We start from the raw sequence: 14,434 nt of genomic DNA, 5'->3' as shown, positions 1-14,434 counted from the left end.
GCAGATGGAAAGAGATAGCAGTGTCCAAATTAATTTTGAGGAAGAAGAGGAAGTAGATCCAGAATTGATTTAAGGTCTTGCTTACTTAGTGCTGCTGGTGTTTATATGTACTGAGAGAATGACATGTCTGAGGAACCTGGTATCTGGTCCAACTCATCAATCGATTTTATTAAAAGACGAGCCACTGCAGGTTTAGGTTTCACAGTTCAAATCTTAACGGGGTCATGTCCTTGATTTAAGCACATGTTGCCTAGTTAATGAGAAATGTAAGCAAAATAATGTTTGGGGTTGTTGCATCATGATAGTACACAGCTTAAAATTCCCTAGGATGTTATTAGTTTTTTAAGAAAACAAGTCAATAAAATAATCATGCTAACTGCTGTTATTTAATAGGTTTGCTATTTGAGGTTTGATCCAACGGTTGGTATAAAATAGCTTTATAGGTTTCCGTTTTAGTAATATTCTCATGTATGGTACATATTTAGTTGTAAAGAAACAAGCTTATGTTATGTTGGCTGTAGATTAAAACTAGCTGATGGTCTCTGATCACAGCTGGTGTGACGCCGCTGTCTGTCTTCATGCTTTATCACAACATAAGAAAAGAGCAAATCCTGCTCAGCTGAAGACTTCATCCTTTATTGGCAACATTTCCTGATGAATATCCACATTGGATTTTGATAAAAGACTTACAAGTCATTGGCTTTTCTCTTTTCTACATTCATGTCAATAGCACGACACGCATTTATCAGTAAAACCCGCATCACAATATCTCTGCATCAATGCAGTTATCTCTCTGTTTCTCTTCACATCATTTTTCATCACCAGTCGACAGAATCGTGGGTCTGGACCAGGTGGCAGGCATGAATGAGACGGCGTTTGGCGCCGCCTACAAGACCAAGAAGGGCATGTTCCGCACCGTGGGACAGCTGTACAAGGAGCAGTTATCAAAGCTGATGGCCACACTGAGGAACACCAACCCCAACTTTGTCCGCTGCATCATCCCGAACCATGAGAAAAGGGTGAGTTTTTAGATTGTCACAGGGACTCTCACTACCTGCTGGACTGAGAAACTGCGCCACTGAATCTGCTGACCTAGCAAGGCCAGATCTTTGGTTTCAAATGCAATTTCTAGATCATTATATATTACTGAGACGACATTTATACATTCTGTGGATTTGTATCATCAATCATGTTTACAGCAATATATCCTGGAGGACAGAATCACGACAGTGTTTGTTACTAAAACTAACATTAAAATGCGGCCCATTCAAAGTTATTAATCCAGAACCTTTACCCATACATTAAAATGTTCCTCTTCTTCATCTTCTCCCTCTTCCCCAGGCTGGTAAACTGGACCCGCACCTGGTTCTGGACCAGCTGAGGTGTAATGGTGTCCTGGAGGGGATTCGCATCTGCAGACAGGGCTTCCCCAACCGCATCGTCTTCCAGGAGTTCCGACAGAGGTAATGTTGTAATGTCAACTAATGTATTATGATACATAACACAGATACAATTACATTAGATAAACAGAATATCACAGAGATTGTGTATAAAAGTGTTTCATAGAGTCACAAAGGTCTCCGCCTTTCCACTTCTTCTGACATGATGCATGGCTTATACTATATACCAATATACGTTTGCAGTTAATAAAAGATACATAATGGACCCGGTGTCACCCTTGTCTTTGATATTCTCTCTGCTCTGTGTCCAGGTATGAGATCCTCACCCCTAACGCTATTCCCAAGGGCTTCATGGACGGCAAGCAGGCCTGTGAGAGAATGGTAAGGACTTGGGTCTTAGTTCAGGACAAATGAAATGATCTCGACTGCTGCCTCAGTGGGCACAAGGCTCACATTTGAAACAAAGGTCCTCCTTTATTATTCCTCATTTTTATGATCAGGCAATGGCTGAATTTCACCTCTGGAATAAAGACTTATCTTATCTCATCTCATCTTAAAATGGTTTTCATTTCAGAAGAACATTATGAATAAAGAAGCAAGAATTTATACAGAAAAAACATTTTTTTTTGTGAATTATTCACTCAAGTTACACCAAGCAGGTTTTCCTTCAGTTACCTCCAGTGGCCCTTTCCCCCTTCAATGTCTCCCTGTCTTTGATAGATTAAAGCCCTGGAGCTGGACGGCAACCTGTTCCGTATCGGCCAGAGTAAGATCTTCTTCAGGGCCGGAGTCCTGGCCCACCTGGAGGAAGAGAGGGACCTGAAGATCACCGACATCATCATTTACTTCCAGGCCGTCTGCCGGGGGTATCTGGCACGCAAGTAAGGGTCGCTCTACCGCTGCTGTCTGCAACTGAAATGCAGTCATTTCTATATGTCTGATCACAAAAGGGAGGTTTTACTGTTGTCTCACTCAGTCTTTGTGCTCTTCCTCACTCTTGTAATGCTTCAGGGCCTTTGCAAAGAAGCAGCAGCAGCTCAGTGCTCTGAAGGTTCTCCAGAGGAACTGCGCTGCCTACTTGAAGCTTCGGCACTGGCAGTGGTGGAGACTCTTCACCAAGGTTTGTACATTGTCAAGGGTTTGACTCTCGAGGTAACTAATCTCAGATTTGTCAGTAGAGATCGTCCTCTGAAACTTCTGTGGTTACCTGTACCCGCAGGTGAAGCCTCTGCTGCAGGTGACCAGGCAGGAGGAGGAGATGCAGGCTAAGGATGAGGAGCTGGTCAAGGTGAAAGAGAAGCAGACCAAGGTGGAGGGAGAGCTGGTGGAGATGGAGAGGAAACACCAGCAGGTCAGTCACAACTGCAGCAATACCAGATAAACTGCAACGTTGGTACCAAATTAAAACAAACTGTATAGATTTTTTTAGGATGCACAACTAAATGTTTTTTAAAACTTTGTGTGTGTAGTTAGTTGAGGAGAAGAACATCCTAGCAGAGCAGCTGCAGGCAGAGACAGAGCTGTTTGCAGAGGCCGAGGAGATGAGAGCTCGCCTGGCTTCCAAAAAGCAAGAGCTGGAGGAGATCCTTCATGACCTGGAGTCCCGGCTGGAGGAAGAAGAGGAGAGGAACCAGACCCAGCAGAACGAGAAGAAGAAGATGCAGTCCCATATCCAGGTGTGTCCCATTGACGTACTGGTTACTGAAAAACAATGTTTGCACTCTTGGAGTCAATACTGATATACAAAAATATGCTACTATGATTAAATGCTTGTGTGCATAGGACCTGGAAGAACAGTTGGATGAAGAGGAGGGTGCCAGGCAGAAGCTGCAGCTGGAGAAAGTGACGACTGAGGCCAAATTGAAGAAATTTGAAGAGGACATTTTGCTACTAGAAGACCAGAACTCCAAATTCCTCAAGGTGAGAGAGAGAGGGGTTCTGCAAGTCTACATTCAAGCTGAGGGTTTTGGATGGAAAGAGGTATTGTGTCAAAATGTGAAGGTTGATTTTGAATTAGAGATGGAGGGTCTCTCAGTCTCCAAGAGGCTTTTCTCTGCACTGAGTAGTAAGATACAGGCAAAAGTTTCAGATCATTACAATATGTTGATGCTAAGTTGAAAGGCTAGCTGTGCGCTAACCTTCCTGCCTCTCCCTCCTTTAGGAAAAGAAGCTGTTGGACGACCGAATCAACGAGATGACCTCGGTGCTAGCCGAAGAGGAAGAAAAGGCCAAGAACCTGGGCAAGGTCAAGAACAAGCAGGAGATAATGATGGTCGACCTGGAGGGTAAAGGAGTGATGTAAAATACAGAATTCATAGATAGTAAGGTGGAAAAAAAACAACCTTAGAGTTAATCCACAAAAAAAAGATGTTTCTTGGTGTTTTATGAAACTATCGCATCCTCTCTTTTCTGATTTAGAGCGACTGAAGAAGGAGGAGAAGACCCGTCAGGAGCTAGAGAAGGCTAAGAGGAAGCTGGATGGGGAGACGTCCGACTTCCAGGACCAGATAGGCGAGCTGCAGGCCCAGACGGAGGAGCTGAAAGTCCTGCTGGGGAAGAAAGAGGATGAGCAGCAGATGATGTTGGCGAGGTAGGCGATACTGGGACCACCATAGATGAGCTCAACTGAGTGTGGCATAACATTTGTGTGAGCCAAATATTGATGTTTAGAGTTCTGATATTGAGTCGTTGAGATTCTGCTTCATGAGGTGAGTCACTCTGAGATAAGCGCTACATAGCTGTACGGAATGGTCACACCTGCTGGTTTATATCGAGCATTTTATTGGACTGACAGCCCTCCAGACCAGTGTACAGCAGTGATGTTATTGTTGACATGCTACCTGTATTTATTTACTGATTCTCACTGCTTTGGAATGTGTTTGCGATGTGTGACCTTATCATTGGTGTGCATGTTATTTGTGTGGTATTAATGTGCAGTTGTACATGTAAGACCTTGATAGTAGGTGGTCTCAACAACATAAAGGTCCTTTGAGTGCCCCTCACAGAAAACCGAAGGCCTCAACTGCTGTATAAAACAGTGTCTGCTGCCACCCAGTGGAGTTTTTACACAATGACAGAGTTGACTTGGGACTAAACGTTTGAATACACCACATTAATCGTTTATTTCTATCATATATGTAAAAATCCACCCCTCAAAAAAACTGAAAGAAATAATTTTTCTAACATAAATAGCTCAGGCGCATCTTATTTTAGTGGAAAACTGCAGTGAGTTTCCAGTAGTCACATCATCACAGTCACAATATTGTGCTCAACTGCTATCTGAGAATCTGTTGCATGTTCTTCAATGTTCTTGGTGATTAACAGGGGGGAAGACGAGGTCAGCCAGAAGAACAACGCTCTGAAACAGGTGAGGGAGCTGCAGGCCCAGCTGTCGGAGCTGCAGGAGGACCTCGAGTCAGAGAAAATTTCCAGGAATAAGGCTGAGAAACTCAAGAGGGACTTGAGCGAAGAGCTTGAGGCCTTGAAGACTGAACTTGAGGACACCCTTGATACAACCGCTGCCCAGCAGGAATTAAGGTACTCTACATTTTACATTTATAACATAGACAGTAGGGCATTTAGCCAATCATATTATTGTTATTATTATTAGTATTATTATTAAGTCAACAGGAAAGTCTAGACGTTTCTGTTTACCTCCTCTCTGTAGGACCAAGCGTGAACAGGAGGTTGCGGAGCTGAAGAAGACAATCGAGGAGGAAACTAAGAACCACGAATCTCAGTTCCAGGAGATGCGACAGAGGCATGGCACCGCCTTGGAAGAGCTGTCTGAACAGCTGGAACAGGCCAAGAGGGTAACGCCTTTCCACAATCTACAACCTAATACCACAGGATTAACAGTCCACCAAAGACAAAGTGACATCACTTCGTCAACTGGCCGCACTAATGTTTGTTCTTAATTATGTGTAGTTCAAGGCCAACCTGGAGAAGACCAAGCAGAGCCAGGAGAGTGCCAACAAGGAGCTGGCCAACGAGGTCAAGGTCCTGCAGCAGGGAAAGACAGAGTCCGAACACAAGAGGAAGAAGCTGGAGGCTCAGCTGCAGGAGTTCATGGCCAGAGTCACTGAGGGAGAGAAGGCCAAGGGAGAGCTGGCCGAACGTGCACACAAGCTGCAGGTGGACATATTTGATGAAATACAATGGAATCCGCCCTATTGTCATTAATAATGAACATCAGCTAGTCAGAATTAATAATATCAAAAATGTTATTTACATAGCACCATCCAAAAACTGTTTCAAAATGCTGTACAATACAAAACCTGATCAAAGTCATTAAGATCAAGATATAAGCAAGATAAAATCCTCAAAATAGAGACAGCAAATGTCTGAACACTTGCTGTTCAGACAAAAAGGGCTTTTCCCCACAGAATGCGACAATGGAACCACAAACCCATTATTTCTAAGTGCTTGCACAATGCCACTACGGCTTATTGCCGCGATGTGCCCAGCGCTTGATGCTCATCTCGATATAATCGTCAAATCTTTACCCTACTCCATACTTGTATAATTTCATTCTAAACTGTTCTTTATACAGTTATTTGAGGTACTTTAATGGTGCAGTTCAAAGAAAAAGGTGCATGCAAAGTTGACTTCTTACAGTTGCAGGTGTGAAAAACTCCTCTATTATTATTATTATTATTATTTAGTTGGGCCATTTATGTGAAAAGATATGTGTTATTAAAATCTTCTACGAATACTTTTGACTGAACCTGGTTTCACTGTGGTGCCTCTCCATCCAGGCTGAGTTGGACAATGTCTCTGCCATCCTGGAAGATTCAGAAAGGAAGGGCATCAAGATGACCAAAGATGTTGCTGGACTAGACAGTCAGCTGCAGGACACACAGGTGACTGATTTATGAGCGTTAATCATCAATCAACAGTTAATGCATTCTTTCTCTTATATTCTTCTATATCACTAACCGGACAAATATACTTTGTTGTTTTTAGGAGCTGCTCCAGGAGGAGACGCGTCAGAAACTAAACCTCAGCAGTCGCATACGCCAGCTGGAGGAGGAGAAGAACGCCCTGCAGGAGCAGCAGGAGGAGGATGAGGAGGCACGCAAGAATCTAGAGAAACAGATGTTGACCATACAGGCTCAGGTAGGACTTGTGATCTCCACTGAAGGAAACTATGTTTAAATAATGTTCCTCTTGAATTTTTATTCTGAATAATGATTTATTTATTTTTTAGCTGTCAGAGAGCAAGAAGAAGCTGGAGGACGATGTTGGAACAATAGACGGCCTGGAAGAGACCAAGAAGAAACTGCAGAAGGACTTTGAGTTGGCCAGTCAGCGACTGGAAGAGAAGACCATCGGTTTTGAAAAGATGGAGAAGACAAAGACCCGTCTGCAGCAGGAGCTGGATGATCTAACTGTAGACTTGGATCACCAGAGACAGATCGTCTCCAGCCTGGAGAAGAAACAGAAGAAGTTTGACCAGGTGAGCGCATTTTGTTGGGGATATTTGCCGGGTTTTACAGATATTTCTTACTTTGGAAGCTTGTCTTAGATGTATTTTTAAATACTATAGTTTAATCCTTACAATTTACAAATAAAATGCTGATCCACACTCTGACGTCCTCCTCCTCTGCAGCTGCTGGCTGAGGAGAAGAGCATCTCGGCTCGTTACGCTGAGGAGCGTGACCGTGCTGAAGCTGAGGCCAGGGAGAAGGAGACCAAAGCTCTGTCCATGACCAGAGCTCTGGACGAGGCGCTGGAGGCCAAAGAGGAGCTGGAGAGGGTTAACAAGCAGCTTCGTGCTGAAATGGAAGATCTGATGAGCTCCAAGGACGACGTGGGCAAGAATGTGAGTGCTGAATAAAGCATGTTTGATTTGCGAGGACAATTGAGCAGTACTCTCACCAATCCTCCTCTATCTCCTCACCGTCAGGTCCACGAGCTTGAGAAGTCCAAGCGTACTCTGGAGCAGCAGCTGGAGGAGATGAAGACTCAGCTGGAGGAGCTGGAGGACGAGCTGCAGGGCACAGAAGACGCCAAGCTGCGTCTGGAGGTCAACATGCAGGCCATGAAAGCCCAGTATGAGAGAGACCTCCAGGGCCGGGACGACCAGAACGATGAGAAGAAGAGAGCGCTGGTCAAGCAGGTGCAGGATCACACTCAACATCACACAGCAACACTTAAACAACAGTTGAATACCACCACACCAATGACTTGTGCTGGCTCCCCATCAGGTGCGAGAGATGGAGGCAGAGTTGGAGGACGAGAGGAAGCAGAGAGCTTTGGCTGTAGCTGCTAAAAAGAAGCTGGAGATGGATTTGAAGGATATAGAGGGTCACATAGAAGGAGCCAACAAGGCCAGAGACGAAGCCATCAAACAGTTGCGCAAGTTACAGGTACGGATTTGATGTTTGAATCTCCATTGAAACCGCTCACATTGTCAGCGCTACATTCAGCAGCCGTTCTCACTCGTATGTTTCGTCCTGCAGGCCCAAATGAAGGACTACCAGCGGGAACTGGAAGACGCCCGCGCTTCTAGAGATGATATTTTTGCCATTTCCAAGGAAAATGAGAAGAAACTCAAGAGTCTGGAGGCTGAGATTGTACAGCTACATGAGGTAGAGGACAGTGATGTGCAGATATTTTGTGATGTTTGTTGTGTCACATGGTAGCCGCTGTGCACAGTTAGGGTTGGCGGGTGTTGATTTATGTTTGATAGGTCTTTGTATTTACTGTATACTCGTGATAAAGTATTGAATGGTCCCTCTCAGCATTGTGATACACAAAGAAGTACTTGTGTTTAACCTTTTGACTTTTTTTCTGCAGGACCTGGCAGCATCTGAGAGGGGTCGGCGCCACGCAGAGCAGGAACGGGATGAGCTGCAAGATGAAATCTCAAACAGCACCTCTGGAAAGTAAGTTACATCCATCTGTCGACAGATGCATATCTGTTTATTTTTCTTTCAATCTGCTCTTAACCTGACCAGCCAGATGGTTTGTTACATGGAACCATCGGAGAAGCCGTCATTGTAAACTGTTTGGAAAGGGGAAGGTACATTCAAAAAATACTTGGCAGGTGAACCATTTGCCAGTCACAATCTTACCGAAGTGAGTTGGGAGAAGAGCGAAAGCATCTTTTCCATTGAGAAAAGCCTTCAGCGTTGTTCTTAGCTCTTCTTTCAATGAAGAAATACTTTTCCATAATAACTACCATAATAATAACAATAGTGATAAATAACAACATGAGTTGCAGTAGTAGTTAAGTACATCATTGTGCTCCAGAAAATTGTAAAAAGAATGCCATCAAGCTTATTGTTTGTGATATATATGCTTCTAACAGGCAAATGTTACTTGAAGACCTTTCAATTCCTGAGCCCTCAGGATAATCTTTTACAAGACATAGTTCAGGGTTAAAAGAAAGATTTGAACCAGTAATTTAACTAACTAAATCAGAAACCTTCTAATAAAATGATATTCTACATGCATTGAAGCAATGAGTCCCTGTGCTCTTTATCTTTAACTCTTGATCTTTGTGTGTCAGGTCCGCTCTGATGGACGAGAAGAGGAGGCTGGAGGCTCGCATTGCTCAACTAGAGGAGGAGCTGGAAGAGGAGCAGGGTAACATGGAGCTACTCAACGACCGCTTCAGAAAGACCACTATGCAGGTGAGGCCTTCTTCAATGATCATCTTTGTTCGTCCCTATTTTCATTGGACTAATATTACATCTTTCCATTTGTAAGAATTATTTACTAGCCTGTGTAGAATGATCAATGACATGAAGTTCCCTTACTCTGCGCCTCAGGTGGACACCCTGACTACAGAGTTGAGTGCCGAACGCAGCACCGGCCAAAAGAGCGAAAACGCTCGCCAGCAACTGGAGCGGCAAAACAAGGAGCTGCGGGCCAAGCTGGGCGAGCTGGAGGGTTCTGTGAAGAACAGGTTCAAGGCCTCCATCACTGCCCTGGAGGCCAAGATAGGACAGCTGGAGGAACAGCTGGAGCAGGAGGCCAAGTGAGAATTCAATACACCGTCCTCCTAGTTTAAGCTTACAGTTCAAAAACTATCAGGCTAATATATGAGATCGATGGAAACACATTTAGCTGAAACGCTAAACCTTGCTTTGCTTCTCTAACCATCACTCGTTCTCCACTGAAGGGAGCGAGCAGCCGCCAACAAGACTGTGAGAAGAACCGAGAAGAAGCTGAAAGAAATCTGCATGCAAGTGGAGGATGAGCGTCGCCATGCAGACCAGTTTAAAGAACAAGTACGTCTGACACTGTTGACGTTTTTCAAGAATTTGCCACAGTTCGCAATTCATCAAAATTGTTTAGCCCCACAAAGAGATCAATCACCGTTTTGAACTCTGGTTACTGGTATTTTTCCTTCTCATCTTCTCGATTTACATGCATTCCATTAAAGCGCTTGTCATAGGGGACATTTCTTTTACTCTTGTTCGTGTGTCTGTATGTGAAGGTTGAAAAGGCTAGCTCTCGCATGAAGCAGCTGAAGCGTCAGCTGGAGGAGGCTGAGGAGGAGGCCACGAGGGCCAACGCCTCACGCAGGAAACTGCAGAGAGAGCTGGACGACGCCACCGAGGCCAGCGAGGGTCTAAGCCGCGAGGTTCACACACTCAAGAACCGCCTCAGGTACGCTGCAGCAGACGAAAGCATCCGAGACATTCGCAATTGAGCATTGACTTCATTGTGCCTGCGACAGCCGTGGCTGACTCATTAGTGTTAGGAGGGAGAAGTTACACCTTTTTCCATTCTTATTGGTTTGTGTAGTTAGATGACATGTAATTGTAGCAGAGGTTTAATCAGCCAGAAGAAGTGGAACCACTTGGGTGGATGTACAGGGCCTTCGAAGAAAACGTATAAACTAAATTAGGCATATCTACGTAATGGGGGTTGGTAATATCAGATTTAATTTATTTGCCTCAAGAAAGCATATTGGACACAAAAAGCTTTAAATCAGCGATGTATTAAATATAATAAGTATTCAGGATTAGAACACTGGGCTTTATTCATGAAACCTGAGTGCTATCGAGTTCAGATTTAAGTTCTGGGAGAGAAGTAGAAGCTTTTTTTTTTGACCTTCCCTTTACCTCCGGTCCTCTTCCCCCTGCAGACGTGGCGGCCCCATCAGCTTCTCCTCCAGTCGGCCAGGCAGACGCCCGCTTCAGGTCGAGGGAACTTCCTTGGACCTCCTGTCTGATGATGAGCTGGAAAACAAAATCACCGACAACAATGCCAATGAGACTCCGGCGCCGCCCCAGCCAGAGTAGAAAGAGAAAGCCTTAACTTCTGCTCTACGCATCGCCTCTCAGTCCCAACAGTAATGCTTAGATTTTCCCAACTTGAATATGGACCCTTTTCTTGCCCCTCTGGAGAAAACAGATCATACAGATATGAGCCAAACACACGCAGCATGATCTAGCAAAAAAAACAACTACCTGTATTCCTGACCTTACTCCTCGACCCTAAACTTTAGCGCGCACCAGCAGTTGGACCCCCAACGCTCTCCTTACCGCCACTTAGAGTTGTGAGAAGCACTGCTCTGCCTTACCCCTCCTTCTCTGCCTCTTGCAGGGCTTGATATATTATATAATATAATAGCAACTTCCATCATTGAGTATAGACTACTTCGATAACCTGATATAAGTGCTTTTCTTTTAAAATAATGCACATGTGCATAAGTTGTTGGCCCGCTCGTACAGGGAAAAATATATGATCGTAATTTAAAATGCTTCCAAATGCTAAAATAATAGCGTTGCAACATTGGAAAGGAACAGATTATTATGAAAGCAAAGAACTTTCTGACTATTTTTGCATCTATCTACAGTATGCCCATCACATGAATCAGTTTAGTTATGTTAGTTGAACTGTAACTGCATAGTATTTCTTCCAGTCCTATGCTAGGATTGTTTGCTTGCATATGAATATAGAAATGTGACTGTAAGCTGCCGCTGCCGCCTCAGCGCTACAATACTCTTCTGACAGTGTTTTTTCTAATGATGATGTTTGACAGTAGGTCTGTGTTGACTTGTAATTATTTGGTGCGAGAGCTGAAAGCAACAATCACACTCATGTTCTTTTGCCGACTTCTTCTGTGCCTTTTTTTCCCCCCACTCATTTAAAAACTCAAAACCCATTTAAGCCGAATATCCTGTTCATATATTGACCCATGCCTAATTTCAATATTCAACAAGTTGCATTTGTAATGAACTATTAGTGGGAAAGTGATCTTCTGTCTTTCTATGTCCTGCTACAGTTTCTATGTTACCACAATGATTGACATGTCAAACCGTGCGGGGTTCTTTGTAGATGGGTGCTATGACTTTTCTTATTGTTAACTTTTATACTTTTTGAGTTAAGATTGAAAAACAATCCAATAGACAGCAACTGTATTTATATCTCTGCTATTGTATACAGTATAAACTCCATTCATAGTCAAAATGCTCAGTATTGCACATTGATCAGCTGTATCTACGCTAATTATCATGACATGTACAGTTTGAGTTGTTAGGAGCCATATGATACATTAAAGTGTATGGAGCCCAATTCACTCTGAGTCCGACCTCCATTCATTGAATTAGACCTTGATGCACAACAGCTTGAAAATAATGCCAATCAACATTTTGGGTGTTTTACCAAAGACTGGGGACTGAAGAATCCAATGCGGCAGCTTCACTCCTCTTGGATATTCCTGTAAGCCGCCACGACCCCGACGCTTCAGGAAATCTTTCCCAGGAAAATGCTTCTTCAATTCTCAAATTGCTCTTTCCACTCCTTCTCTTCCGCCTAGTAGTCCAGATGTCACTGTGCTTAGAAACTGATACATCTGAAGATGAGAGAATTTATTTTTTGTCTCAAGGAGGTTTGAGGTTTGTGCCTGTGTGTTTCAGAAAAAGAAAATTAAAACCAGATTACAGAAACCAGTGCTAGAAAGAAGCTAAGTACATTTACTGTAATTTCTGTTGCTTTCTACTTTCAGGTGGAGATATTGTAGTTTTTACGACTATGACTTTATTATGACTTTATTTGACATGCTATACTATGACTTTATTATGACTTTATTTGACATGCTATACTATGACTTTATTATGACTTTATTCAACATGCTATACTATGACTTTATTATGACTTTATTCAACATGCTATACTATGACTTTATTATGACTTTACTGGGGCCTCTTCTGTTCAACATCTACATGCTTCCACTAGCTCAGATTATGGAAAACAACAAAGTGTGTTATCATAATTATGCAGACGACACACAAATCTACATAACTATATCACCAGGGGACTATAATCCCATACAAAGGCTGGCTAAATGCATTGAACAAATCAACAACTGGATGTGCCAGAATTTTCTTCAATTAAACAAAGATAAAACGGAAGTAATTGTTTTTGGTTCCAAGGATGAGCGATTGAAAGTCAGCAGTCAGCTTCAATCACTGATGTTAAAAACCACAAACCAAGCCAGAAACCTAGGTGTAGTTATGGATTCAGACCTCAACCTGAACAGCCACATCAAGACAATCACAAAATCATCTACTATCACCTGAAGAACATATCAAGGATTAGAGGACTTATGTCTCAACAGGATTTGGAAAAACTTGTCCATGCATTTATCTCCAGTAGACTGGACTACTGTAACGGTGTGTTCACAGGTCTCTGTAAAAAGTCAATCAGAAAGCTGCAGCTGATTCAGAACGCTGCAGCTCGAGTCCTCACTAAGACCAAGAAAGTGGATCACATCACTCCAGTTCTGAGGTCTTTGCACTGGCTTCCTGTCCAACAAAGAATTGACTTTAAAATCCTGCTGTTAGTTTATAAAGCACTGAATGCTTTAGGGCCAAAATACATCTCTGATCTGCTGCTACCTTATGAACCATCCCGACCCCTTAGGTCGTCTGGGACCGGTCTACTTTCTGTTCCCAGAGACAGAACTAAACATGGAGAAGCAGCGTTCAGTTCTTCTGCTCCACACATCTGGAACAAAGTCCCAGAAAGCTGCAGGTCTGCAGAGACCCTCAGCTCCTTTAAATCCAGACTGAAGACTTTTCTGTTTGCTGCTGCCTTTGATTGAACCAGATTCAAGGATTTTAATCAATATCTGCATTTTACAACTACTGTATTTTATTTCTTAAACTGCCTGTTTTTAGCTTTTTAGTGTTTTAATGACTGTTTTTAATGTTTCAATGAATGTTCTTAATTGTTTTAAAATCTCCTTTTCTTTTGCATTATGTTTTGATGCTTTTAATGGTTTTATGTGAAGCACTTTGAATTGCCTTGTTGTTGAAATGTGTTATACAAATAAACTTGCCTTGCCTTTATTCAACATGCTATACTATGACTTTATTATGACTTTATTCGACATACTGTACTATGACTTTATTATGACTTTATTCGACATGCTATACTATGACTTTATTCGACATGCTATTATACTATGACTTCATTCAACATGCTAAACTATGACTTTATTTGACATGCTAAACTATGACTTCATTCAACATGCTAAACTATGACTTTATTCAACATGCTATACTATGACTTTATTATGACTTTATTCGACATGCTAAACTATGACTTTATTCAACATGCTATACTATGACTTTTTTCGACATGCTATACTATGACTTTATTCGACATGCTATACTATGACTTTATTATGACTTTATTCGACATGCTATACTATGACTTTATTCAACATGCTATACTATGACTTTATTATGACTTTATTCAACATGCTATACTATGACTTTATTATGACTTTTTTCGACATGCTATACTATGACTTTATTATGACTTTATTTGACATGCTATACTATGACTTTATTATGACTTTATTTGACATGCTATACTATGACTTTATTCAACATGCTATACTATGACTTTATTCAACATGCTATACTATGACTTTATTATGACTTTATTCGACATGCTATACTATGACTTTATTCGACATGCTATACTATGACTTTATTATGACTTTATTCAACATGCTAAACTATGACTTTATTCGACATGCTAAACTATGACTTTTTTCGACA

General features: G+C 42.4%; 1 protein-coding gene across 2 annotated transcripts in view; it reads left to right on the top strand.

Moving 5' to 3' along the window:
- The window catches only part of LOC137878583 (myosin-10), a 50,147-nt gene extending 38,207 nt beyond the window's left edge, over positions 1 to 11,940 (top strand). For both annotated transcript variants that reach the window (XM_068718935.1, XM_068718934.1), the window contains 26 exons: positions 826 to 1,019; positions 1,342 to 1,463; positions 1,712 to 1,781; positions 2,121 to 2,281; positions 2,412 to 2,520; positions 2,620 to 2,751; positions 2,870 to 3,076; positions 3,183 to 3,320; positions 3,562 to 3,685; positions 3,819 to 3,990; positions 4,725 to 4,937; positions 5,068 to 5,212; positions 5,328 to 5,534; positions 6,158 to 6,262; positions 6,366 to 6,518; positions 6,610 to 6,858; positions 7,012 to 7,224; positions 7,309 to 7,521; positions 7,610 to 7,771; positions 7,865 to 7,993; positions 8,202 to 8,290; positions 8,917 to 9,040; positions 9,179 to 9,387; positions 9,532 to 9,640; positions 9,850 to 10,022; positions 10,504 to 11,940. In XM_068718935.1, the coding sequence (XP_068575036.1) occupies positions 826 to 1,019; positions 1,342 to 1,463; positions 1,712 to 1,781; positions 2,121 to 2,281; positions 2,412 to 2,520; positions 2,620 to 2,751; positions 2,870 to 3,076; positions 3,183 to 3,320; positions 3,562 to 3,685; positions 3,819 to 3,990; positions 4,725 to 4,937; positions 5,068 to 5,212; positions 5,328 to 5,534; positions 6,158 to 6,262; positions 6,366 to 6,518; positions 6,610 to 6,858; positions 7,012 to 7,224; positions 7,309 to 7,521; positions 7,610 to 7,771; positions 7,865 to 7,993; positions 8,202 to 8,290; positions 8,917 to 9,040; positions 9,179 to 9,387; positions 9,532 to 9,640; positions 9,850 to 10,022; positions 10,504 to 10,660 (4,079 nt within the window). In that variant the 3' untranslated portion in view covers positions 10,661 to 11,940. The remainder of the gene's footprint in view (positions 1 to 825; positions 1,020 to 1,341; positions 1,464 to 1,711; positions 1,782 to 2,120; positions 2,282 to 2,411; positions 2,521 to 2,619; positions 2,752 to 2,869; positions 3,077 to 3,182; positions 3,321 to 3,561; positions 3,686 to 3,818; positions 3,991 to 4,724; positions 4,938 to 5,067; positions 5,213 to 5,327; positions 5,535 to 6,157; positions 6,263 to 6,365; positions 6,519 to 6,609; positions 6,859 to 7,011; positions 7,225 to 7,308; positions 7,522 to 7,609; positions 7,772 to 7,864; positions 7,994 to 8,201; positions 8,291 to 8,916; positions 9,041 to 9,178; positions 9,388 to 9,531; positions 9,641 to 9,849; positions 10,023 to 10,503) is intronic.
- Positions 11,941 to 14,434: the final 2,494 nt, after the last annotated feature.

The sequence above is a fragment of the Cebidichthys violaceus genome, unplaced genomic scaffold (assembly GCF_023349555.1).
Source record: "Cebidichthys violaceus isolate CVI_PGR_0920_01 unplaced genomic scaffold, fCebVio1.0.p SCAF_23, whole genome shotgun sequence".
Lineage (NCBI taxonomy): Eukaryota > Metazoa > Chordata > Actinopteri > Perciformes > Stichaeidae > Cebidichthys > Cebidichthys violaceus.
Note: the sequence above shows the minus strand (reverse complement) of the source record. Positions and strands in the feature narration are given on the sequence as shown.